Here is a 24,346-nt window from a genome sequence, read left to right as displayed (position 1 = left end):
TTTTCTTATGGCTATTGTAATATGGAGGGGGTGATTTCATGAAAGCTTTAGATTTCTTCCATTGCGTTCTGGAAGGAGCAATAGGAGGTAATCCAAACTGTTCACAGAAATTTCCCATTTCATACTTAGCTTTCTTGGCGTTCTTAAGCTGCTGTCTGATCATCTTTTGATCGATGCACATCTTAATACCAAGTTTTTTGACAATAGAGAATAAATCACCATAAGTCAAATTTTCAAAATCAATAAGACCAGTGTCAGAACTGATCAATTCATCTTTAACTTTGTGAGCAAATAATGAAGGCAACCCATCAATAAACTTTTCTTTTCAATAAGGTTTTTGACTATTAGGTCTAACCATGACATAGGAAAGAAAGACATCTTGATACCATCTATAGTCAGACATAGTAGGACATCGAAGATTATTCAAATAATCAGAAATACGAGAAGTAATATTAGAGGGAGTACCGACAAAATGTTTGATAATTGTATAAATCAAAGAGTTAACACCGTCAGGTTCACCCATTACCAATTTGTTCATTGAAAATGGGTATTCCTTCTTCATCACTTTTTACTGCTTTCCTGATCTGATCTCTCCTCAGTTCAGTGAGATAATTGTCCCACCAATTTCTAAGAGAACCAGAAAAACCAGTACCAAGTAAATCCACAATATCAGCTTGGCTTTTATTGTGATTAGTGAGATAGGCGTTAGCAACCATGGGCATATGATTCATCTTATTAAGCAGTTCTTGCTCAAACAAACCATCGATATTCCATTCATACAATTTATCAGAAAAAGACAGAGAATTGGGATTGGAGAAACCTTTCCTCAAATTGTAAATCAGGAGGAGTGGGTTTTGAATAAAAATTCTTTGTAAGATTAAAGGGTTTGGATCCGTCAAAATCCTTTGGAGTTTTGGCTCCATCTCAATCTTACCAAAGTTTTGTTCAAGGATTCTAATATCAGAATCAGTAGAATCCTGAGAAGAAGTTTCAGAATTAGAAGAGGAAACTTTTTGGTACCAAAATTTTGTCCAGAAGAACTGGCATGAGCAATAGTCAATTCAGAAAGCAATTTGTTGACTTTCTTAAGGTTCATTTGAGAAGTCGTTTTTAAACCAGAAGATTTTTTCAAATCAGGGAGAGAAATCAGGGGTTTTTCAATTTTAGAAGGAGTAGAAGAAACTTTTGGATCAAAAGGGAGAGAGGGGATCTTCTATTCGATACGGTCCAATTGTTGTCCTAAAATATGAAGGGAGTGGGAAACAAAATTGTTTTGTTCGATAATCTCCCTATCATTATTAATAGGATTTTTATCATCATGAGTTTTGAAAGGGGAACATTTAACAACAATTTTATTGACATCAAGAAGAGTATTGTCAAGAGGAGGATGAGAAGATATGATGATAGATTTATCTTCTTTGGCAAAATTCTTTTTGACAACATTCAAAACATTATTGACAGGGAAATGTTTTTGAAGGTAATCAAAAAACAAAATATGTTTTTGGGACTTAATCATCATCTGGGCCCATTTGACCCTAATGAGATTTCGTTCATTTTCAGAATATTTGGCACGGTAAGCATGTCGTAAACCACGATTTTCAGAAGAATTAAAATCTTTGTTCAAAGCAGGCCAATCAATGATAGAAAAGAAATCTTTGATGGGAGCAGTAGCAGTGATAACATTACACTGATGATGAGGAGCAGTGGGAAGAGGAGCATTAAAATCAGAAGCAGAAGGAGAAACAGATCCACCTTTGTCATCCGTTTGGGGATAACAGATCCACCTTCGTCATCCGTTTGGGGATGATTTCTAGTAGAGTAAAAAGCAGAAGAAACCTGGGAATCGGTAGAAATTCCTTTGAGTTTCAAATCAGGGTTAACAACAGGACAAAGAGGAGGAGGAGCGTTAAGAGACTCATCCATATCTTTATCACGACGTCGGAGTCCTTCTGAGGTTGTGGAACCAGTAAAAGAATTCCTTCGTTCGTTAACCAACAAAGGTCTTTCGATTCTACCCGAAAGTCCTAAATCAGAAAAATTGATTTTGACAGATCCATCCATGTATTGCTGGATGTAATTAAGATTAGAGGCATCATTCACTACTCGAGAAGGTTTTGCAACACCTTCCAAAAGCCACTCGTTGGGGAGGTCAATCTCATCCCAACGAATCATTTTTGGAGTTTTGATATTAGCATTCTGAGTAGAACTTTGAATTAACAAAGTAGATTCACCTGGATTCTTGATCACAGCTTGTGGATCTAGATTTGTCTTCATCAATTTATAATGAATACGGTAGATGATAGCAAGAGGTCTGCTACCTTCTTCCATATTATAACCAGAGGTAAGAATATTAAGCGTCGAAGCTTTTAAAATATGAATATCATTCAAAGCAAGAGAAATATTGGGGAAAACATCAAAATGGACAGGGCCATTAAACAGAGAAGACTGAATCATGCCAAGAATATTGGTACGAAAATCAGCAAATCTTGCGTCACGCAAACACAACAAAACAGAAGCATTAATACCAAGTCGAGTCAATGGCTTGATAGCAACTTAAACAGAACCAATATACAAAAACTTGTAACCTTTGGCAAGAGAATCATTAACAAATTTTTTGTTAAACAAGGTAATAGTTTGGTTATTACCTGATATGGCAAAAGTTTGTTCGACAGTTTTGATAGAATATGAAATCTTAAAAGAAGATTTAAACCAAGAAGTAGTGTAAACATCCTTAGCGTCCAGCTTAGGGATGTTCCATTTATCAAATTTAAAATCAGAATCAGCTTCAACAGAAAAGTATTCAAAATTAACCACGTCAGGTGGTAAGCTAGAATTGGGGCTAACAGAAGAATTAGATCTCCACATTTTGACACACAAACTAAACTCAAAATTACTCACTAGGCAAAGTCTTAAAGGATCTCATCCTAGGTACTCACTCACAGGGCAAACTTCCTAAGCATGTCCTTCCTAGACGCAAAACTATCCACACATACCCTTGGCCTAACCCGCAGTTGAAACCAAAACTATTCACACATACCCTTGCCCTAGCCCACAGTCTCTTCTTCACGCCCTAACACGCCAACCCAGGCTTTCAACGGGACTTATAGATACCTCAACAACTGTAGTGACGGGGTGGTAAACTATCGTTTCTTACAACTGTAGTGACGGGGTGGTGGACTACCGTCTAACAACTAGGAGCTCGACACAGAGAAAGGTTAACAGGGAGTAAATAAAGAGGAAAAGAACAAGACTATACTCAGGGGGGGTCAAAAGAGAGCAGGGTGTACATCAAGCAGCAAAGAGATCGGAACTCTTAGGGCTCTGATACCAACAACGGAGGGGGATATGGAAGCGCAGTATGCATATAGATGCAAGGAGTAAGGGAGAGTGATGTACTATATATATATATATTGAAAGCCCTAGGCGCCGACTACAAAGGAAAACCCTAAGCTCCTCAAAACCTATTTCCGTGTCTGTTTTATACAACCTATTTAATGGAATGAAACAAGCTCTTTCTTCACACCAAAAAAGAAAGAAAAAAAAAAAAAAATTCTGCCTCTCCACCTTATCTCCTCACATCGCTCTCCCTGCACTGTATTCATTCAATTCTCAGTATGCATCAGGTATGGCTTCTTTTGCCTCACAATTTGTTTTTTCTTCTACTTATATATATACTTATTTCAAGCACAAGTGGGTCAAAATTTCAATATTTTTGCCTTGGCTGCCGTGTTGTCTTGTAGTAGGAAAGCAGGGCCATCTCAAGCCTTGGGCGAGTTAGGCCCTCGGCTAGGGCCCTCAATTTAATAAGGCCCAAAAAAAAAAATTTGGACAAAAAAAATTTAAGGCCCAATTATTATTATTATATTTTTTTCCATAAAAACTTAAGGCCTCTAATCATGATGAGTAAGTAATATAAATAAGGCCTCAATTTAAAAGGCCAAAAAAAAAAAAAAAATTTTAAGGCCCAATTTTTTTTTAATAAGACCCAAAAAAAAAATTCATCAAAATTTAAGGCTTCAATTTAATGAGGCCCCAATTAATAAGCCCATTATAAATTCTAGATATAATTCAAGAAAAAAAGAAAGAAAAAAAAACTGATTTATTAATTATTATAAATGATGAGAATTTGGTGATAAATTCTCATAATTAGAAATAAAATATTATTGATTTATTTCCTATTTTATTATATTGGGATAGGCAATGGCCAAAAACATAGACTCCATAGAATATAATGCTGGCTACCAGGGGCATGCATTTTAAATACCACTCTCTGTCCGCCTCTCCACTTTCTAATCATAGAAAGTGCTCCAATTGGCATATTAAATTATATAAAAATACTTGATTCTTTTCCAAATGCATGTATCGCTTATAGAATTTTATTGATAATACCTGTTACAGTTGCTTCTACAGAAAGAAGTTTTTCAAAATTAAAATTGACAAAATCCTACCTAAGATCAACAATGTCACAAGAGAGATTAAATGGATTAACTATATTATCAATTAAAAAAAAGATGTTAGAAAATCTTGAATATAAAAATTTAATCAGCAATTTTGCATCTCAAAAAACGAGAATAATGATTTTTAAATAAAAATATAATATTAATATTAATATTATTATTATTATTTTTTACTTAAAAAAAAAAGGCTCAATTTCAAAGTTTCGCCTAAGGCCCCAAAATACATTGAGCCGGCCCTGTGGGAAAGAGAGATTTGTTTTCTTTTTACTCCTCATGTGCAGCCATATATATCTCACACCTACTTTGTCTCTTGTGGGAATAAACTATTATTACATGCCATGCATACATATTTCACTCAAGCCTTCTCTGTTAACACTTAAGCAGGGTTCTCCTAATGTATTTCTTTTACTCTAGCCGTAGATCTACAAACGCTCACTGCCATCCATATATATATATATTTGAAGGATATATAAATATTCATATACATGAAGAATACTTTAAAGTATAGAGATATATTTATATATATATATATACATAATGACTTGAATGATTTTCAAATATATGTACATCTGATTGTTTCTTTAATATATATATATATATATATATATATAGGTGGTATCTTGGAATGTATATGTGTATAGTAGGGAAGTACACACACACTCACACATATATATATATACTTTAAAGTATTCTTCATGTATATGAATATTTATAAATCCTTTAAATATATATATATATATATATATATATATATATATATATATATATAGGTGGTATCTCGGAGTGTATATATGTGTATAGTAGGGTTAAAGTATACTTATCTATCTATATAGATGATATAGAATAAATGAGAGTAATTTTTATAAAACAAAATAATTTAAAGTACATTAAGTTATATTATATAAATATATGTACATGAATCCCAAGTAACAAGATAGATTCTGGAATTTATTTGGAAGCATACCTAAATACCTCAATAAGTTCATTCTCAATTGATTAGCAAGCCAACTCATAGTAGTAATAGAATGCTTTACTGTGATGTGTATGAGGGTAGTAACGTGTCTGTATTTCCTTCAGGAGACTAGTTAGCAGTCAGAGAAAATTTTTTACTGCAGTCAAGAGGTAAGTGAATTTACTATCCCTTCCAGAAAAATTATCATGTCATGCTATTTATGCAATTTTGTATCAAACTGCAACTGATTATTTTTGTTTATATTATAGAATTATGCTGCATGCATGACAAGTTTGAGAAAAAAGAAACATTGTGAAAATATTGATGCTTATAAAGAGAATTTTGAGAAAATGATAATAAATCTTCCTACATGTTGCCCTAAGATGTACCTAGAGAAGTACAAGAAATGAGAAAAGAGTGTGATAAAATGAGGGTACATGTAGGGAGGAGTATATTTTTGGCCCCAAGAGAAACAAGAGAGAAGCTCGGTACCGATGCTAAGGATGGAGGCGCAACTGCTGAAAGATGCTCTACCAGAAAGTGGTTCCATCATAGTTTTTCTTGCCATGTTGAGTGCACCCAGAGTTAATCGGCTGGCCAGGAAACGGGGCTGCGGCCATAGTATCTCATCTCAGGTTGCAAGGACTGCGCAACTCTAGCATACAGGAGTAACAGTATACATGGGCCCTAGTATGAAATAAAGATTATAAACAATTTTATTGATAATAACATATTTTATGTGCTTTCTGTGTTTTCTTAAAAGTATACTGGGAACATATGTAGTTATGAGTTCCAATTTTCTAAACGGGACAAGAAGTAAAAACTGCTTATGGTTGTGGATTTCACTTACTGGGCCCTCTTTGGGCTCATCAGTTTTATTTCTTGTTTCAGGTAGTGATCAAGTTGCATTAGGAGGCCGGAATGGGGGCGGGCGTACTTAGGAATTTCATGTGATTTCATATTAGTCATGTTAATAAGTGCATTGGCACAGTTTTCTTTCAGAGATTGACGAATTGATTTTAATCAGGAACATTATTATCGTTTGTGAGACACATTTTTGTTAAGCAAAAATATTTTAGTTTATTTGAAGGACGTGATATTTTAGAGTTTCATGCATTCATTTTATACTAGTCTTTTAAAATTGACAAACCTTATGGATCTTTGTGAGTAAGAAAAAGGATTAACAAACCTAACCCTAACGGGCTAAGGATGTTACAGCAAGAATTACCATTGCAACAGAAACTCCTACTATTAGAGCTATGTGGTTCTTCTTGGGTCCTGGTAGAGAAGGTAGAGAAGAGAGATCAAGGGCAAGAGCTTGCCTGTTAATCTTGAAGCTCCATCCCAAGAGGTGGTGTGAGCTGGCAAGCAAACCCGTTGAAGCAGAGAACCCGACGAACATAAATTCCTAGAGGATCAGTGAGAGATCTACAAGAAATGACAAGATTGGCTTTCTGGGTTTTGAAGAAGATAGCGAAATCGTTACATGGAGAACATTTCCAATCGAATCGTAGTCGATCCACACCTGAATAGCTTTCCCACTCTTTATGTTAAGATCTTGTTTGGTCGAATCGTCGGTGAAATAAGCTGCTGTGGCGGAGCCGTTAGAGGCTAAGCTGTTGATGTTGACACCGACATGGTTGTTGTTGATGTCTCTGAACTCAAAGTATAGTGTTGAATTCAACCGTGAAGAGATGGTTAGAGAAATTTCCCATATCGCTGGAATTAAGAAGTCCCAAGTACTAGCTAGGGAGCTTTAAGATTCTTGGAGGGAGCGATTGTGAAAGCCAAGCCATGGCCTTCGAGTTTTGGATACTCTGGGACTATAGCAACAACAAAGGAGGTGAAGGAGAAAGCTTTACCATCGGTGGAGTTCTTGATGTGCCGGTGGGTTAGGGGCATTTTGGGGAAGGCAGGTGCATAAGTGATCACGTGATCACATTTCCGTCAAAGAAAACGGTTGTGACTAACGGATAGGCCAATTTGAAAAAAATTTAAACTTTGGTGGGATGCATTGTAAAAATTGAAACATTGGAGGTTGAATTGAAAATCGGCTCAAACTTTGGGGGGTAAAGTGTAATTTTTCCAAGTTTTAAACCTTGTGTTTAGGGTTTTGTCATTGAATGGCCAAATGGAGAGATTGTTAGGTTTTAGGTTAGCCTAATTCAATGATATTTCTTGTAATGCTTTGTTGTTTAAATCTTTGGGAAATGGCACTTAGGTTTTCAAGGGTTTTGGAAGAGCTTTCTGTTTTCCCGTCACGAACCCCGTCAAAACGGGACATGCAATGGGACTGAGCTAAGAACCTATTGTTTCCTCGTCAGGAGTTCCGTTAGGACGGGACATATAATGAGAAGTTACTGTTTCTTCGTCAGGAGTTGCGTTAGGATAAGGATGTAATGGGAAGTTACTATTTCCTCGTCAAGAGCTGCGTCAGGACGGGGATGTAATGGGATTGAAGCTGAAGCTAATGTTTCCTTGTCAGGACGGGACATGTAACGGGACAAATGTTGGACTCCCTGTTTTCTCGTCAAATGGAGCGTTAGGACAGAACATGTGACGTGGATGAGACACTTGTTCTTCCTGTCATAACAGCACTGCTTTCCAGTTATGAAGTGGATTTCTCAGATCTATTATTTTGTTCATCCCGTCTTAACGAGAAATGAGTCCCGTTAGGACATGAAAAGTAAAGTGTCTCTCTTATAAAAGGATTTTACTGTCGCTGTTCACTGCAGACTTTTTAGGAGGATTTCTCTCTGTGCAGTCTCAAAGTTTCTCTTCAGGCGTTGTGTCTCGGGAGTTTTTGTTCAAGAGAGGATGTGATAAAGCTTCGAGCTATCCTTTGCTCTTGATTTGGCATGTTGCCTTGTTCATTCATCTACACAAGATTATTGGTTTGGTTACTTGAAGAAAGAAGTTTATCGAATGGTCAGTAAGGAAATACACTCTATGAAAATAGTCAGAATAGAGACAAGGTGGGAAGCTTGTTGTCTTCACTAAGTCTAGGGGTCCTTAAGGGTTGTGAATATTGTCTAGTATGTAACTCTGATTCTTCATTTAGTGATTTTCTGAGTTTGATTACTCCGAAGTGATTTTTACTTTTGATGTGTGCAAAAGGTTTTCCACTCCATAAACAAATCTTGTGTTGTGTTTGTGATGCTGTTTAAATTCCGTTGTGCTTGATATATATTGTTAAATGGCTTAGTTTCATGTTTTTTGATTATTTGGTGATTAGAGATAGAACACGATCCTTATTTTTTATTTTTTATTTTTATAGTGTTTTACTATTCTGCTATTTTTTCTGCTTCATTTGTGATCCTATAATTATTTTATCTCAATAGGGAGGACATCAAGAGGCGAATCGAGTGGAATAGATGTGTGATGACTCATCGGGGTTAATTCCTTTATCATGCAGTCGTCATATACTGTGTCCGTCAAAAATGCTAAATGGTGATAAATTATTGCTATGAATTATGAAACCACAAAACTACTACAGCGTGTCCTGATTTCGTCGACTCAAGTCTAAATTTATCACATAAACTGGTGAGGTGGATTCTACCCAATACTTAAAGTTCGCATCGGGATTTGGACAAATACCAAAACCAGATCCACCTCCAAATGAGCTCACTTCCAAACATGCCTCATATGGGTTTCGCAAGAGATATTCATAATGATTTAAAATTTAAATAGGCCTTCAATCCAATATGAGAGGCTGGATTTATACTTTAGGATTTAACAAATTATGTACAAACTAATTAAGGCATAAACTATTTTATGGTCAATGGAGAGCAAGCAAAGGGGTAGGGGACAACTTCGAAGTCTAATCCTAGTCTCTAAAGGATGAAAATGAAGATGGAGGATTGTGATATGTTGGTTAAAGAAACATAATGAACTAAAGTATCTTCGAGAATTAAGGTTATAGTTGGGGTCTCCCTAACTAGAGAAATGAAGGAAAGTGACGCGCCGTGGTCAAGGAATAAATGGATTTACGCAAGTTCATATTTGTGCTCACTTGTAAAATTGTTCATCAGGTGCCATTTTATGTACGAGTTATGTTGTGTTTTCAACGGAAAGCCCATGTTGCTTTTAACATGGATATGATGAAATGCATGAAATTGTTTTATGCACAAAATGTGTGATGTCAACTGGTTTATTGATGAAATTGTAAGTTAACTTTCACTTGTGTATATAATGCCTTGTGCATTTTGATGCAAGTATTGAAAAAAGACTTAACAGTAATACAAAATTTTTCCACAATGTTTCTACTGTCTTGGTACTTTTAAGAGACAACAGACTGCCATGGAAAATTGAACTAGGTAGAAATATATTCTTGCTCAACATATTTCCTTACAATTCATAGTGGGGTTGGTCCCCTGATTTGACCCTATACTATATCAAAGAAGGAAAGAATTGCATATCAGTTACAAAAAAAATTTCCTGACTGAACCAAACTCATTTCCCCCCTCCTAAGATTTTACAGTATCAATATTCTTCTTGATCTTTACTTTCTTTTTGTATATTTACAATCTTGTATGATTATCTCTACTTTGAGTTTTGGAAGTGGCTTGCGCGTTTTCCTTCCAGTATTTTCCTAGGACTTAGTCCATGAGAAATGTTACATGTACTTCCAAATGTTTACTCCCTGACGTGTTAGTAAAAATTACCATTGGATAAAATAACAAATGAAAATTTGTCCAAAATCCAATGGTAATTTTCAATGTCACGTCAACGAGCAACCGTTCGGAAGTACATTTCTCCTTGCTCCTAATTTTTAGACTATACTAGAGTTTGTGTGACTGTTAACTTCTTTAGCTGCACCTGTTTCCAGCATATTCGCTGTTGCCAAATGGGGTTTTACAGAAGCATCTGAAAAGTGAGGGTTCTGGTCATGGTGAGCTTTTGTTATCCATATCAGAACCAAAAATGCCATGATTAGTGACAAGATGAGCATTGACACCCAAACCATCTTAACATACCTCTTCAAAGGTTTGCAGTGTTTAAGCAGGATCTCAGAAAAGGCATCCTTAACTGACTGACATTCTATAAGACTTTCAATGCCTGGATATGCATTTAGTAGATTTTGTATTGAGCTTGAGTAAGCCTCTACTGTCTTATAATCAACACTGGACATATATTGCCCACTTTCACATGTCCCATTGTTGGCATCAGAACAAGTTAATAACTTCAATGCCTGTCAAAACAAAATAATGCAGATGATTTTACAAATATAAAGATAATTGTCAATAAAAGAAAGCGTAAGTGTTGTTTCTTTCAATCTCAACTGGCATACCTTTGGGATGTCTCCTATTCGAATTGTATTAGCTGGACAGTTGTCTGGCTGGTATTGGTACTCTGGTGGTGCAGAGAAAGGATTGCAGACATGAACAAGATTTGGATATAATGTTCCCTGTAAAAGCGATATGTTTGCATTCACCTGGAAAGGGATTTACAAACAGAAGAAAATTCTCAACTTGTAAGTATTTTGTGCACATAAAGAAGTAAATGATGTCCAACTTGAAATCGGATTTAAGTGAATTACAAAGACATGGTTTGAACTCATGGCCCCTGATTTGATACAACGTTAAATCATCACTTATCTCAACAACTTAAACTAATTAATTTTGAGACAAAAAAAGTATTCATTTACCTTATTAACAAGGTTGTAGATCTCACCACTGACATCAAATAGGACTGATTTAGCTGATAGCAATTCATCACAAGGAAGGATTGAGCTCAAGCTGTTGTTCTCAGGGTTTTGTTGGAAGTTTTCAAGAGCTGTGCATGTATCACTTGAAAACCTGAAAGAGAATTGATTTTCCTTTTCAATCATTGTGCACAGACTTTTCAATCTTGTTTGAGTAATTCTATAAAGATTGAGTATGGATGAGGAAGGCGAGAAAAAGCAAAGAACTTGGCTTACTTTTCTAGGAAGAAATACATTCCAAAGAAGATGCAGCACAGAACCATCAGGAACCAGCATAGTATAATGAAGCTGTAATAAAAGTTAAATGATAAGCTTTATACCTCAAAATACATGGTGACTAAAATGTATAGCGTCTGTATGCTTACATGTGAAGTGCCCGGCGAAACCTCAGGATTCCAGACACTGCAAACAGGAAGAATAGAGACTTCAGTGCTTTTAGGTAATCCATGACAGAGTAACCGTCAAATTACCATTTGTCTCAAAAACCTAAACTTATAGAAACAGACGAATTTATTCATATTCTGATATTTGCCCTTAATAAGTGAGGCCCAATATGTATAATATTTAGTTAAAATAGGAGATGAATTATGGAGACGTAGTTTGAACTCATAGCATCTAATCTGATACCATGTTAAATTACTATTTGTTCCAAAAGGTTAAACTTCTAGAAATTGATGAATTAATCGTTTAATTTATATAGCAGTAATGGCCGAAAACTATTAGCTTTATAGTTCAATTTGAGGCAAATTGTCAACACCAGATGTTTTTAGTACAAAATGCTATGTTCCAAGTAATTTGAAGTAGCTGAGTTGGAGTTTTTGGATTCTCTAGACTTTGAGCAGCTTCAAATGGATGTCCTGATCAAAATTTTGAACTATACTAATACCAAGTATACTAGCAAAACACACAAACACAAATACCTGAGAGAGCTATGACCGCAACCAGGTTCAATGAAATGGTAACAGTTGTTAATAAGTACCTGCAAGCATAAAAATGTCATCAGTGGCATGAAATGGAGAGAGAGAGAAAGAGACAGAGACAGAGACAGAGACAGAGACTTAACACTATTCTGAGACCCTTGTCGATGAGATGCCTGTTCTTCTTAGCCTGCCTTTGTATTTCTGCAGCTTGAACATCAAGTTTCTCAGATGTGGAGGTAAGGAATGCTTCGCCAGAAGCATCACGACTTCCACCTGCTGCTTCCAAGTTATTTGTAATGTCTTTCATTGCCCCTGTCGTGTTGTATATGGTTTCTGATGCCTCATTTGCAGTGTTTATGATAATGTTCACAACTGTTTTTGCTTGTGAGTGAAATCTTGCATTGCCCCCCAGAACTAACCCACATGCAGCTCTGCAAACATAATTATGTTAACTGATATATTTATTTGCCTTTGAGCATCCATGCAAATATAATTTTTCATCAAAATATTTGATCATCTATGGAAACAAAATCATATTTATTTTTATTTATGAAAAGGGTGATCAGAAGTTAAAAAGATGGTACACTTTCATTTTGGTTTTGGTGAAATATTTATATGTTCAAAATGGACTACAGAATTGAATCGCTTACATTGCTAGAATTGTGAAGAATGTGACAAGGAGAACAGGCCAGAGGCAACACTGCTTGTAAGAAGGTGGTATTCTCCTTGGCTTTCCACTCTTTCTACTTTTACTACAAAAAGTAGTTGCCAACAGAAAGCCTCCATATACAATCCCACACAAAAACCACAGCACCCCAATGCAATAACCATAAATTCCAGTAAATATAGTTGACTGCACAAAATAAGATCCAAGTTATAAAAGAATTTGGATAGAAAAAGTAAACGGTGGGAGAGAGAGATTTACACTCCAATAATGCTTGTTGGTGATGTTATATCCTCCCCTGTATTTTTTCAAATTATCCAAAGGATCCACCCTCACAGTACCATCTGACTGTCTAATCGGTTCTGAGACATTGTTTGTCTGAAGCAAATTTCTCCCTGAGTAACCAGGGAAAAGAAAGAAAGAAGAAAATTAGCAGCTCAATCAAGTTGACCAGTGGCTTCACACTGTGGACACAATCCAGCAACCTGTGTGACCTTCACATGTTAGTTATATTAATAAGTTGATATTAATGCAACTTTTTTTGTTTTGTTTTTTTAGTTATGTAGTTTGTGCACATATGCCCCCCTTTCCCTTTGTTGCTCCCAATATTGAAAACCACATATATATATATATATATATATATATATATATGTTTGACGTATATTGCTTTTCTCTTTTTCTGACCATATATGTTTGGCTTATTGAATAGTCCAAAAATTGTGACAAAAGTTTATCCCATATAATAATTAACCATCAACTTTGGTAAAGTAACCCCCTGACATAGTTTATCCCATATATAATAATTTGCAGTAATTAACAATATGTACTCATAAATATTACTTTAATAAGTTACCAATGTTATTGTCAAAAAAAAAAAAAAAAAAACCAATAAATATATTTCCATAATATGCTATATACAAGCTTGGTAAATTATGCAGCAACTATTCTGGTAGGAGAACAGGCGCCTGAATTCAACTCATTGCACCTTAATTAACCTTGAATCCTTAACTCTTTTACTTTTTTTTGATGAATGAAAACTTTTATAGAAGAACACAAACATATTACAATAAATTTTCAAAGCCATAAAATATTATCCTCACCTGTTGCAAAGCTATTAGATGAGATCGTCTGTCCTGCAATTTCTGGAATTCTGGAGGCTGCTAAAATTGCCATTATGAAAACCAGAGGCACAAGCCGCTCTATTCCATGTATGGAGCCCATCTTTAAGCTGTGAAATAAGTTGCAAGAAAAATTTAGCTTCAAAGTCAAACTGAGATTATCTATGGCATGCACAACTTTTTCAAAAGTAGCATCTTTTTTATGGAATGATTTCTTTGCAAGTAAAGAACATTTTTGGCCTGCAGAATCCGAACATATAACAAAACAGACTTTATGGTTTTGAAGATTCAAAGAAAGTTTAAAGACAAATAAATGAACTTACTTGAATTAGAGATGAAAGGGTTATTAAATTTCGATGAAGATTCTTTGAAAGTGCAGCAAAAGTCTTCAAATTTCAATGGACGTGGTTCTTCCACAGACTTGTCTAAACAATTTCTGAATACCCATATCAAAAAAACTTGTCTATAATCTAAATCTCAGCTCTTTATAGCCGACCAAAAACTTGAGAAGTCATGTAAGAGATATTAATGCAGTTGAATTATTATCTAGAAACTCAGGACTCTTCAAATGCTATCCTTCTTCTGAGCCCTCCCTCCAAAAGCTTTAAAATCAAAACACACGTCAAGAAACTCAACTGAAGCACGTCTAGAATTTAATATTCCTCTAAATAATCTTATTTAATTTCAAACACCAAAACCCATTTCAGACCTCCCACCTTTGGTCTCTTCCCTGCCTTCAGGACCAAACAAAAAACCGTGTCAAACACTCCCACAAATTAAGGTGAAAAGAGAGAGTGAGTTTTTGTCAACTGACTCCACTTCTGAAATCCAACAACAACTCTGATCAATCTTTCTAAATATTATCATTCATCCCTAGCCTAGTGGGGTTGTCTGAAATGCATCTGATTCCAACCAAACCTATATCTCCTACGAAGTCAAAAAAACATCAAATGTCTTTTTGGTCAACTTAATGACAATTTGGCTTTTTTTTTTTCCTCTTTTTTTTTGTGTGTGTGTGTGTGACATCTGAGATTACAAAAGCGAACCAGCTTTCCTTCATTTGTGTAGGCAGAGAGAAGGGAACCGGGAAATAAATAATATCGGTCGTTGTGTTATTAAGCTTTTTTCAGTTAAGAGAAAAGCATAGACGTCAAAGGGTGACCGTCAAGGAACTGTTGAACTGTTTGAATTTTGAAGGTTCAATGAATGGTGGCTGTGTAGATACGGACCAAGGAAAAAAGAAGGGTGGATTGGATTGTCAAGGAAAGGAACTCCTCTTTGTATTTGTATGCAAGTTGTATGCAAACTTCATGCTCTACGTCATGAACCTGGCGGATAAGCGCTTGGCAAAATTACAGTTTGACTTTTTAAATTATTAGAGTTTAGTTTTAAAATTGTACGTTTTTAAAAAAACACCTCATTATCTACAATTTGCAAAAAACATATTTTTTACGTTTTCAAATCACTTTTTTTTTTTTTTTAAATGTAATCCTAATTAATTCTTTTTTTTTTTTTTTTTTTTTGGTGATTTGGTTTAAAATCATGTTTTTTATCAATGAAATTCCAATGCCAAACGCATCCTAAGAGAGACGTGCTATTCTTTCATATCTCATTTATCTCTTATTTGTCTTTTTGTCCTCGGTGATTTAATAAAAATTTTTTTTTCCACTTAAATTTCAATTTATATCGTAAATGATAAGTATGGCTAAAAACGGATATAGTACTTTCATTCATCTTTCGTCCAAAAAGTTAATGGAAACCCAAGTCAAAACCAATAAAAAATTTCGCGTGACTATATATGCTTCATTAAAAATTTTTAAAAAATATTAAAAAAAAAAAAAAGAAGTTGGAGGTGGGGGCTTGAGCAACCCCAAGGCTGGTTTGGGGGTGGTTGAAACTTGAAACCACCCCTGTTTGGCTTGAGAGTGCTTTTGGCCACTTTCTACGGCCGGTCTGAGGGTGGTTCCAAGGAGCCAACCCTAAATTTTCTTTTTCTGTTGGCCACGTGAGGTTGGACAAACCATCCAAATACCCGTGAGGGTGATTTGGCCACTCCTAGATCGGCCGTAGGAAGTGGCTGAAACAACCCTTAAACCAAACAGGAGTGATTTCAGCCACCCTTATTTTGCTATTAAGGGTGGCAAAATCAACTCCAAGGGTCTTGGAGGTAGTTCAATCACCCTCATACTAGCTCCGGGGGTGGGTCAAGCAATCTCTATTTTCTTTTTTTCAATTTTTCTAATGTTTTTTTTTTTTTTAATATTTTAAATTTTCTAGTTTTTTAGTTTTATGTTTCTTTTAATTCTTAATGAAGATGGATAGAAGTTGGATGGATCGAACATCTCCGTTTTTAACCATAAGCGTTTACGAGCGACATTAAATGTATGTAACCCTATAATCAATCTGATAACATTTCTTCTTGAAAAATCAAAGAGCTGCTCTGCTGCATCATTTTCTTAGTCAACCAAAAACGTTTTGCTGCAAACGAAGCCTAAATGTTCAAATTGTCTCAATCCAAACCTATGTTGGCCATCATCATTATCTTTAGCAGGATGCGTTTGTATAGAATAACTCTGTTCAAAGTCCTTGATTTGCTGCCCTGGTAGTCGCTAAGAAAACACATCATATCTAAGTATAGTTGACGAAGAAAAAAAGGTTGTGAAAACTTGAAACGTCAAAAATCTAGTGCTTCCTTTTCTACAAGCTAAAGAATGTTGAAGTAAAGGAATACGAAAAATGAAGGTATTTCTTTCAATTATCTCGTTTTGTTAAAATTTGTTAAAATTTCCAAACTATTTTTGTTTTTTTATTATAAAAAAATAAAGTAAAAAATTATAAAGATACAACAAGCGTTTATTTATTTATTTTTTATAAAAAAACATATTTGTAATATTTTCACATCATAAAAAGGGATATTTTGGGCATTTTGATAAAAATTAACAAAAAATTTTAACGAAATTAGATAATCGAAAGAAATTGAAAGATCGATACCTTTAAATTTAATTGAAAATTTTTAACCTTCAGGAAAAAGTGGAAGAAAATTTTCTAAATTTTTTTCCAAAAAACAAAAACACGTGAAGCTAATCACGTCACCAGACGGAACCCAGACGGTAACGGTCGTAGGTGAAGAAAAAGAAACAATTAATAAACCAATAAAAATGATTTGGCCAAATTCCTCAATATATTCTTCATTAAATTCTCTCTATCATTAAATTCTCTGCTGTTGCTCTCCCTTTTCTTAGGGTAAGTCCCTATATTTAATTAATTAATTATAAAACCGACCTACAATTCTAGGATGTCAAGTGGGTAGACTTGAAGTCCCATTGTAACCGTCGCCAAATTACGAGAAATGATAAATGCACAATTTATTTACACAACTATGACTTTCTTCATTTTTAAGACAAATTTTCTCTAAATCGGTATGAAGGAAATATCTTTCAACCCATGTAAAATAGTGTCAAGTGTTTATAAATATTTAAAGACACACTAAATTTTTAACCTCATTAATAATGGTTTACTAATTTATACTAAATTTAATATGTCTTTTAAATATTTATAAACACTTAAAATTTAATGTCTTTTAAATATTTATAAAAACTTAGCACTATTTTACATGGGTTTGACGATATTTCTTCCATATCGGTTTGAAAAAAAAAAAATTTCTATCATTTTTTAATTTTTATGTAGTCATTTTTTAAAAAATTAAAAAAATGATAATAAAACTTTCTTAAACAATAATATGTGATTTTTATTTTTTATTTTTTTTAAATGGTCTTTATCAAGCCTCCCAAATTACGCCGTAAAGACTGGTATATGTTTAATGAGACGTGAGTCAAGAGTCGGAAAGGAGGGAGAGGGGAGTGGAATGGTCTATGTATGTAGGTCCCACCTTCACAACTCTTTTTTTTTTCCCCCTTTCCTCGCAACTTCCAAATAATGAGATGAGGTATATTCAATGTAGAAAGAATGAAATAATTAGTATTAATTTAATCATCCAAATTTAGAGTTTATGTAATTAATAGTGTATATGATTTTACATTATTTTAAATTTTTTAAATGATATGCTCTTCATATATACAATTAAATACACTAAATATAAATTAAATATTATCTATTTTATTTGAAATGAAGAGGAGCTTATTCGTATGTTTCATTCATTTAAAAACATTAAAACCCAAGTACAAACTAAATATGGAAAAAACATTTACCTAATGATATAAGAAGGATTAGAATTTTTTTCTATCCTTTTAAATGTGACGTGGCTAATGATGATCTGATTATGTTCACTTTCGAAGATTTAGATGACTTGACTCGAGTGCAGAAAAACTCCCCCTCAAATATCAAGGGCTCGCCTCTATTCTTAAAGAGATGGTCTTCCTTGGATACCATCAGGGACATCAATTTCTCTACTGGCGCTTTCTGGGTGCAAGTTCAAGATTTGCCTTTGGATATGCTGTCTCCAGAAAATGTTGCTAGCATAGGCGCCAGCTTGGGTGAGCTTTTGGAGGTTGACAATGCTGACAACTAGAAACCTACTCGCAAGAGTTATCTGAGGCTTCAGTGCTTCACATTCTGATGAACCTAGACCATTAGGGATGGAGATAGAGTTTAGTATGGGCAAGAGCCAAGGATTAATAAATTGTATTGCTAGAGGCTGATATGCCAAAAAAAAAAAAAAATTTTACCTTACAAATTATTATTTCTTCCTTATGAGTTGGGGGGTGGCCATGGCCTATACTAGTCACCCCCTTCCTCCGTCATCACCATCCTTTGATTCTAGAGTTCACTCACCATCGTCCCTCAAAACTTCCTATTGGGATGCTATCTTTAGATTATTGAGATTCTTCAATGACCAATTAATCTTGGTTTGTCATATTGTGGTTATCCTACTATATTAGAAGGATATAATGATACTAACTAGATTTATGGTTTAGATTAATTAAAGGCTACTAGTGGATATGTGTATACTCTAACTAGAGGGACTATCTCTTGGAAGTCCTCAAAATAGACTTGCATAGCAAGATTCATTATGACATAACTATAGTTCTCAAAAAATCTCTCATCCAATTCGCATCAAACTCTCATCACCACAAACTAAGATATAATGGCCATTATGGAAAATCAAAAGAGCTATTAACCAGGAACAAATAGAAACAAAAAAAATTGCAACAAGAAAGCCTATGTTGCTTTCCGAAATCAGCATAATCAGCAAGACAACAATTGAAGCCCTAAAATTCTTACCAATTTTCGAAATCAAACACAACCACCACCAATTGAAGTCCTAAACAAACAAATCAACCGCCAATTGTGACATATGCCTCATTTAGAAAATTAAATCAGAAATAAAGAAAAACATAATCTTCATATGTGTATATATACCTTCTTCAACTTAGTGGGAATCGTCGGCGGTGTGACATGGGTGGCGTTCGGTGGATGTGGTGGACGGAAATGGGTGGTGGTGATGTTGTTTGGTGGGCGTCGTCGAGAGAGAGGAGTGTGCAAAAATTTTAGGGAAAATGGGGGATGTGAAATGGGTGGTAGTGGCTGCAGGATTTGGTGCCGTGCCATGCCGTGGTGGGTGGGCGTCTCCAGTGCATACGGTGTGGTGGTCGACGGAGGGCGTCATGGTGGTGGTCATACCCCTCAAGTGAAAAACCTCTTAATCTATAGTAAACCAAATACACTATTGCGTGAAAGTGAAGAAGAAAATGGAGAGAAGACCCACTGCATGTTTCCACTACTCTAGGGTTTTAAAACTTACCAAAAGGGCAACGTTTTGGTTCCTGTCATCCATTTTTTTTTCTAATCAATAAGGCGTCGTTTGGGGGCTTCTTAAATTTGATTTTTTTTTTCTCAAAAGGACATTTTGTAACTTAACCTTGCCAAAATGACGTCATATTGAATTTTTCATCCTATTTGACGGTGATGACTAACGGAGTGGCCAAATTGCAACTGTTTAGTAGTTTGTGGGATACTTTATTACATTTTGAACATTGGGGGCTAAATTACAAACGGCTGATAATTTGTGCGGCCATTTTATATTTTTCCCATTAATTTAATTATAAAACCGACCTACAATTCTACGATGTCAAGTGGGTAGAATTGAAGCCCCATTGTAACTGTCGCCAAATTACGCCGTAAAGACTAGTATATGCTTAGTGACACGTGAGTCCGGAGTCAGAAAGGAGGGAGAAGGAAAGGGAAGCGGAATGTTCTACCTATGTAGGTCCCACCTTCAGAACTTTTTTTTTTCTTTTTTCCTCTCAAATAAAGAGATGAGGTATTCAATGTATAAATTAAAGGGTAATTGTATAATAAGTCCCTGAGTCAACCTTTCAAAATTTAAAAATCCTTAAGTTTTTATTTTTTTATTTTTTTTTTATTTTTAAATTTACTCATTGGGTCAATCGAAATGACAATAAAATTCTCACCATCAAAATTTTTTAACAGATGTTAGTCCCAATCAAAACGCATTGTTTCACCTCATTAAAATATTAATTTAATTTTAAAATTTAAATTTGAAAATAAAAAATTTTAAAATAATTTAAAATAATTCCAGGGAGATCGCCGACAGTGGGTAAGGTCTGAAAAATTTCCCAGATCTGGATTGGAGGAAGGCGGTGTTGGATCATTGGGTGGAGGAGGTAAAGATGCAGTTGATGGAATGACTCGAGGGGGAGGTGGGGATGCCACCAGAGGTGTAGGGGATGCTTGCGCAGGAGAACCTCCTAGTGGTGGTGGAGGAGAAGATAAAATTGGAGGGGGTGATGCTGGCGGAAGGGCAGATGGTGGGGGTGATGCTGGTGGCGATGGCGGTGGTGAAGTTGATGGTGGGGGTGAGGTTGGAGGTGGTGTTAATACCGGTGGGGGTGAAGCTGGCGGGGATGGAGGAGGAGCAGTAGGGATTGCCGGTGGAGGAGACTGAGGAGCTGGAGTTGAAGGGGATGAAGGCGCTGGGGTGTCAGTAGTCTGAGTAGGCGTAGTTGAAGAATTCGACGGAGCAGGGCAAGAAGTTGGTGGTGGTGAGGTGATAGACGAAGTTGGTGAATTTGCAGAGAGGAGGGAGTGGGTTGTGGAGGCCATCTTCCTATGGATCTCTGCTAACAACGACAATGTACTATTACAGTTTCATTGTCATATTTGAATGATTAGAGTAATCACAAACATCCAAACCTCCATTTTTTCCTCAAAACAATACATCATTACATAGCACAATCCAATGCCAAAAAAGGTCTTCCTCAAACCAAACAAATTAAAAAACACAAAAATTTTCTTAGGATTGACAACCCCAGAAAAAACCCAATTCAATCAAACCAGGCGCTACCAATCTACCAGAATCCCTTCACTTGAAACAACCAGATTCTCCAAACGTTGACATTTGACAAGCTGAAAAAACCCCATATACCAAAAATAGAAAGAAAAAAAAAATGACTAAGCAAAACCCATCAGAAAATCCTTCTACCAACAAAACCCAGACTGAGAAACCAAAAACTTTGAGCAATGATCAAATCGACAATAGTCTCTTAATCCTTATGACTACAGTATAGGCGAATGCAGTACTACCCAGATGACCAAAATGCTCAAAAAAGGTAATTACACAATTTTGTTTTCTCCCTTTGGTAATCGCAGTAGAGACCCTGAATTTGTAAAGATAAAAGACCATCAAGATATAATAACAAGAACCAGCAATAAAATTCTTTTTTTCTTGTTCTTCAACCTGAGAAATCAATTTGAAGGCAAGAAGTCACCAACTGGAGATGTACCTGAGAAATCAATTGTTCTTCAACAACAGGAGAAGGCACCACCGAAGCCAAACCACCGTTGATGTTGCCGGAGAGATTCAAGAGCTAGAGTGTGTTCGCCGGGGTTGGGGCAAGAAGTCCTGTCGATGAGTTGACAAACCCTTGGAGATGAAGAAAAGTACGACTTTTCAGCGAGAGCTTCGAAAGCTCCAGCTCGTTTCCAGTGATTGTCATTATCAAAGCCCGCAGGCCACCCCAAACCCCTTGGGGCGGTCGTAAGCCACCCCATTGGTTGGAGTGGCCACCCTGGCCACCCGTTCAATTTTTTTTTTTTTTTTTGGTAATTATATTATAAGTCCTTGAGTGAACCCTCTAAAATTTAAAATTTCCTAGGTTTTTTTTTTTAATTTTTTTTTATTTTCTTTGAAAATTTACTCACTAGGTCAATAGAAATGCCAATAAAATTCCTGCTGTCAAATTTTTTTAACTTCCGTTAATGCCACGTTAACATAATAATTTTTTATTAATTTAATTTAAAAATTAAATATAAAAATAATAAAATAATAAAAAAATAAAAATAAAAAAATTTGAAGGGGTGGCCGGAAGCCACCCTTGGCCACCCCAAACCTTTTAGGGTGGCTGGAACCCACACCTGGGGATAATGTTGAAGGTGGAAGTGATGATTATTTCCCCAAATGATCGAAGCTGATTATAATTGTGCTACTTTTTTCAGAATCCAACTCTAAAACCAAACAAAGAGAAAAGAGGAATCGATTTGAGAGAGAGAGAGAGAGAGGGGCAGTGAAGAAGAAACAAATATGCAGGGAGTTACAGCGAGAAGGGTATTATCGGGGAGAAGATCTCTGATCGCACAGCGCTGGCTCTCTCAGGTAAGCCAGAAGGAGAACCCTGCCCAAGAAAATGTCGTTTCTCTTCCAAAAATGCACTCCTTCGATTACACTCCTCCACCTTATAGCGGGCCCTCTGCCGGCGAGATCTTGGCCAAGCGCAAGATGTATCTCAGCCCTTTTTTGTTACACTCATACAGCAAAGCCGTGAGTCTGCGTCCCACTTGATCATTTATCATCCTCATTTTGTCATTTTCTGTGAATCAATTCCTAGTATAATTGTTGATTATCACACCTTTTATTGGGTGAACTATTTATTTAGCAAATATTTTTGTTAAAACACAGTTTTCCGAATGATGATGTAGCACGAACCTTGTGAACATTGTGATGTCCGTAGAATCACTTAACTACAAAATAATAAGAAAAAGGATCAAAGTTGCTGGTGTTTGCCGGCGAGGAATAGCTCCGATGCCTAAATCAGTCACTGTATTTAGGAGAATATATAAACTTTGAAGATTGTAAATGAGATGAAGAGAGTTGAGAATATTTGATTAAGGAAAAAGAAGTTACCAAAAACTGAAATGAGACCTCCTTTTATAGGCATCAGATAGCAGCTGCTTACCTGGCATAGTGGTCCTCCCGAGGATCCACGTGTCACATATTGTGTTGATGAATAATAGGAGAATGCTACATAAGTAAAAAAGTCTCCCGAGGATAATCTTCGGGAGCATACACAAGACTCAGTTTACTGAGTCTTTGAACCGAGTGTTACATACCGAGCTTAGGTGGATATAAAATTACCGACCTTAAGTTCGATAAGTAGGTGTAAGTAACCGAGTTTGTATTGTGGGCCGAATGAGTGGCTGATCCAGGAGCCAACAGTTACCCCCCAATTTCCGTAGTCTCTCCTAGTCTGGGAGACTACGGAAATTTCATGTTTCTGAGAATGGGTCAGCTTTCAAAAATTTTGCCTTGTCTTCGGTAAAACGAGGTGAGTTGGCCCTCAAAATTTTGAATTTTGCAATTTTTTGAATTTCAAGAGGGAATATTTGGAGCGATAAACGATTTACCTCCCCTCTTCTAACCACGTGTCGAGCTTCTTGCAGTTAAAAAATCAAGCAACCACGTGTCAATCTCTGCACAAATGGTACGAATTAAATGGCGCGTCTTCTCGAGGGACCCTAGCTTTTAGGGTTTTAAATGCGCCGCTTGTGTTTCATCTTCCCGAAGCCTTTTTAAACCGTTTAGCATTTGTTAACCCCCATTTTTGTTTCGAAAGGAGTCATTACCGCGTTGTTTCAAGCTTTTGCAAAAATTTTCACAACTGGCGTTCTTTCACCCAGATCTTTCTACTCAGTATTACTTTTTGAGAGTGGTATATTTCAGAACCACGGTTGATTCTGTCCCTTCTGCCGAGCCTTTTGTTCATCCACACAGCCCAATACTCCAATATTTAGATTTTCTTCTTCCTCTGATTGAACCATCCATTGGTCATCTTCGTTTAAGTGTTACACACCTTTTAATTCAGCAAGGTTATCCTCTTATTCCTCGTCAATTAGCTCCTGAACTTCTGTATTTGATGGGTCGTAAAGGTGATGCTAATTCTAGTGGATTGGGTAATTCATACCCAGCTGCATGGGAAGCAATTTTAACTGATAAGGATGAACCTAAAGTTCGTAGAACATGTGTCATTCCTGATTCGGTACAACTACGCTTTGATAATGAAGGAACCGGAGCTGTGGTTGATGTCGACAGGAATGAAGTTTGTTTATACATGGAGATGTTCCGAACAGGTTTTAGATTACCCTTCCTGAGGATAGTTCGTGAACTACTGAGCTACATTCAGGTAGCTCCTCATTAAATCATGCCGAATGGTTGGAGAATCTTCTTTGCCTGCATGATTGTTTGGCCGAAGATTCTCGGGACAAAACATCCCCTTAC

General features: G+C 35.9%; 3 protein-coding genes and 1 non-coding gene across 5 annotated transcripts; 2 read left to right on the top strand and 2 right to left on the bottom strand.

Annotated features, from left to right (window-relative positions):
* Window positions 1–6,604: 6,604 nt before the first annotated feature.
* LOC132165431 (L-type lectin-domain containing receptor kinase S.4-like) lies at window positions 6,605–7,904 on the bottom strand. The gene is made up of 3 exons (XM_059576030.1): window positions 7,771–7,904; window positions 6,935–7,064; window positions 6,605–6,817 (listed from the first exon to the last, which is right to left on the bottom strand). The coding sequence occupies exons 1-3, from the start codon at window positions 7,902–7,904 to the stop codon at window positions 6,605–6,607; spliced, it is 477 nt and encodes a 158-aa protein (XP_059432013.1).
* Window positions 7,905–9,704: 1,800 nt separating this feature from the next.
* Window positions 9,705–15,034, bottom strand: LOC132163196 (uncharacterized). 2 transcript variants are annotated; one of them, XM_059573397.1, is made up of 12 exons: window positions 14,139–15,034; window positions 13,798–13,925; window positions 12,959–13,092; window positions 12,684–12,886; window positions 12,177–12,464; window positions 12,034–12,092; window positions 11,479–11,515; window positions 11,330–11,401; window positions 11,057–11,207; window positions 10,700–10,843; window positions 10,386–10,600; window positions 9,705–10,275 (listed from the first exon to the last, which is right to left on the bottom strand). In XM_059573397.1, the coding sequence occupies exons 2-12, from the start codon at window positions 13,916–13,918 to the stop codon at window positions 10,218–10,220; spliced, it is 1,482 nt and encodes a 493-aa protein (XP_059429380.1). In that variant the 5' UTR covers window positions 13,919–13,925; window positions 14,139–15,034; the 3' UTR covers window positions 9,705–10,217. The 2 variants fall into 2 exon arrangements, with proteins under 2 accessions (XP_059429380.1, XP_059429370.1); XM_059573387.1 differs by having other exon boundaries at window positions 9,705–10,600; window positions 14,139–15,033.
* Window positions 15,035–19,331: 4,297 nt separating this feature from the next.
* LOC132165348 (glycine-rich cell wall structural protein 1-like) lies at window positions 19,332–20,740 on the top strand. The gene is made up of 2 exons (XM_059575910.1): window positions 19,332–19,415; window positions 20,375–20,740. The coding sequence occupies exons 1-2, from the start codon at window positions 19,332–19,334 to the stop codon at window positions 20,738–20,740; spliced, it is 450 nt and encodes a 149-aa protein (XP_059431893.1).
* Window positions 20,741–22,227: 1,487 nt separating this feature from the next.
* LOC132168312 (small nucleolar RNA Z103) lies at window positions 22,228–22,297 on the top strand. Its single transcript, XR_009438829.1, has one exon. It is a non-coding gene; the product is annotated as a small nucleolar RNA Z103 (small nucleolar RNA).
* Window positions 22,298–24,346: the final 2,049 nt, after the last annotated feature.

The sequence above is a fragment of the Corylus avellana genome, chromosome ca1 (genome assembly GCF_901000735.1).
Source record: "Corylus avellana chromosome ca1, CavTom2PMs-1.0".
Lineage (NCBI taxonomy): Eukaryota > Viridiplantae > Streptophyta > Magnoliopsida > Fagales > Betulaceae > Corylus > Corylus avellana.
This window is presented reverse-complemented; position numbering and strand designations above follow the sequence as displayed.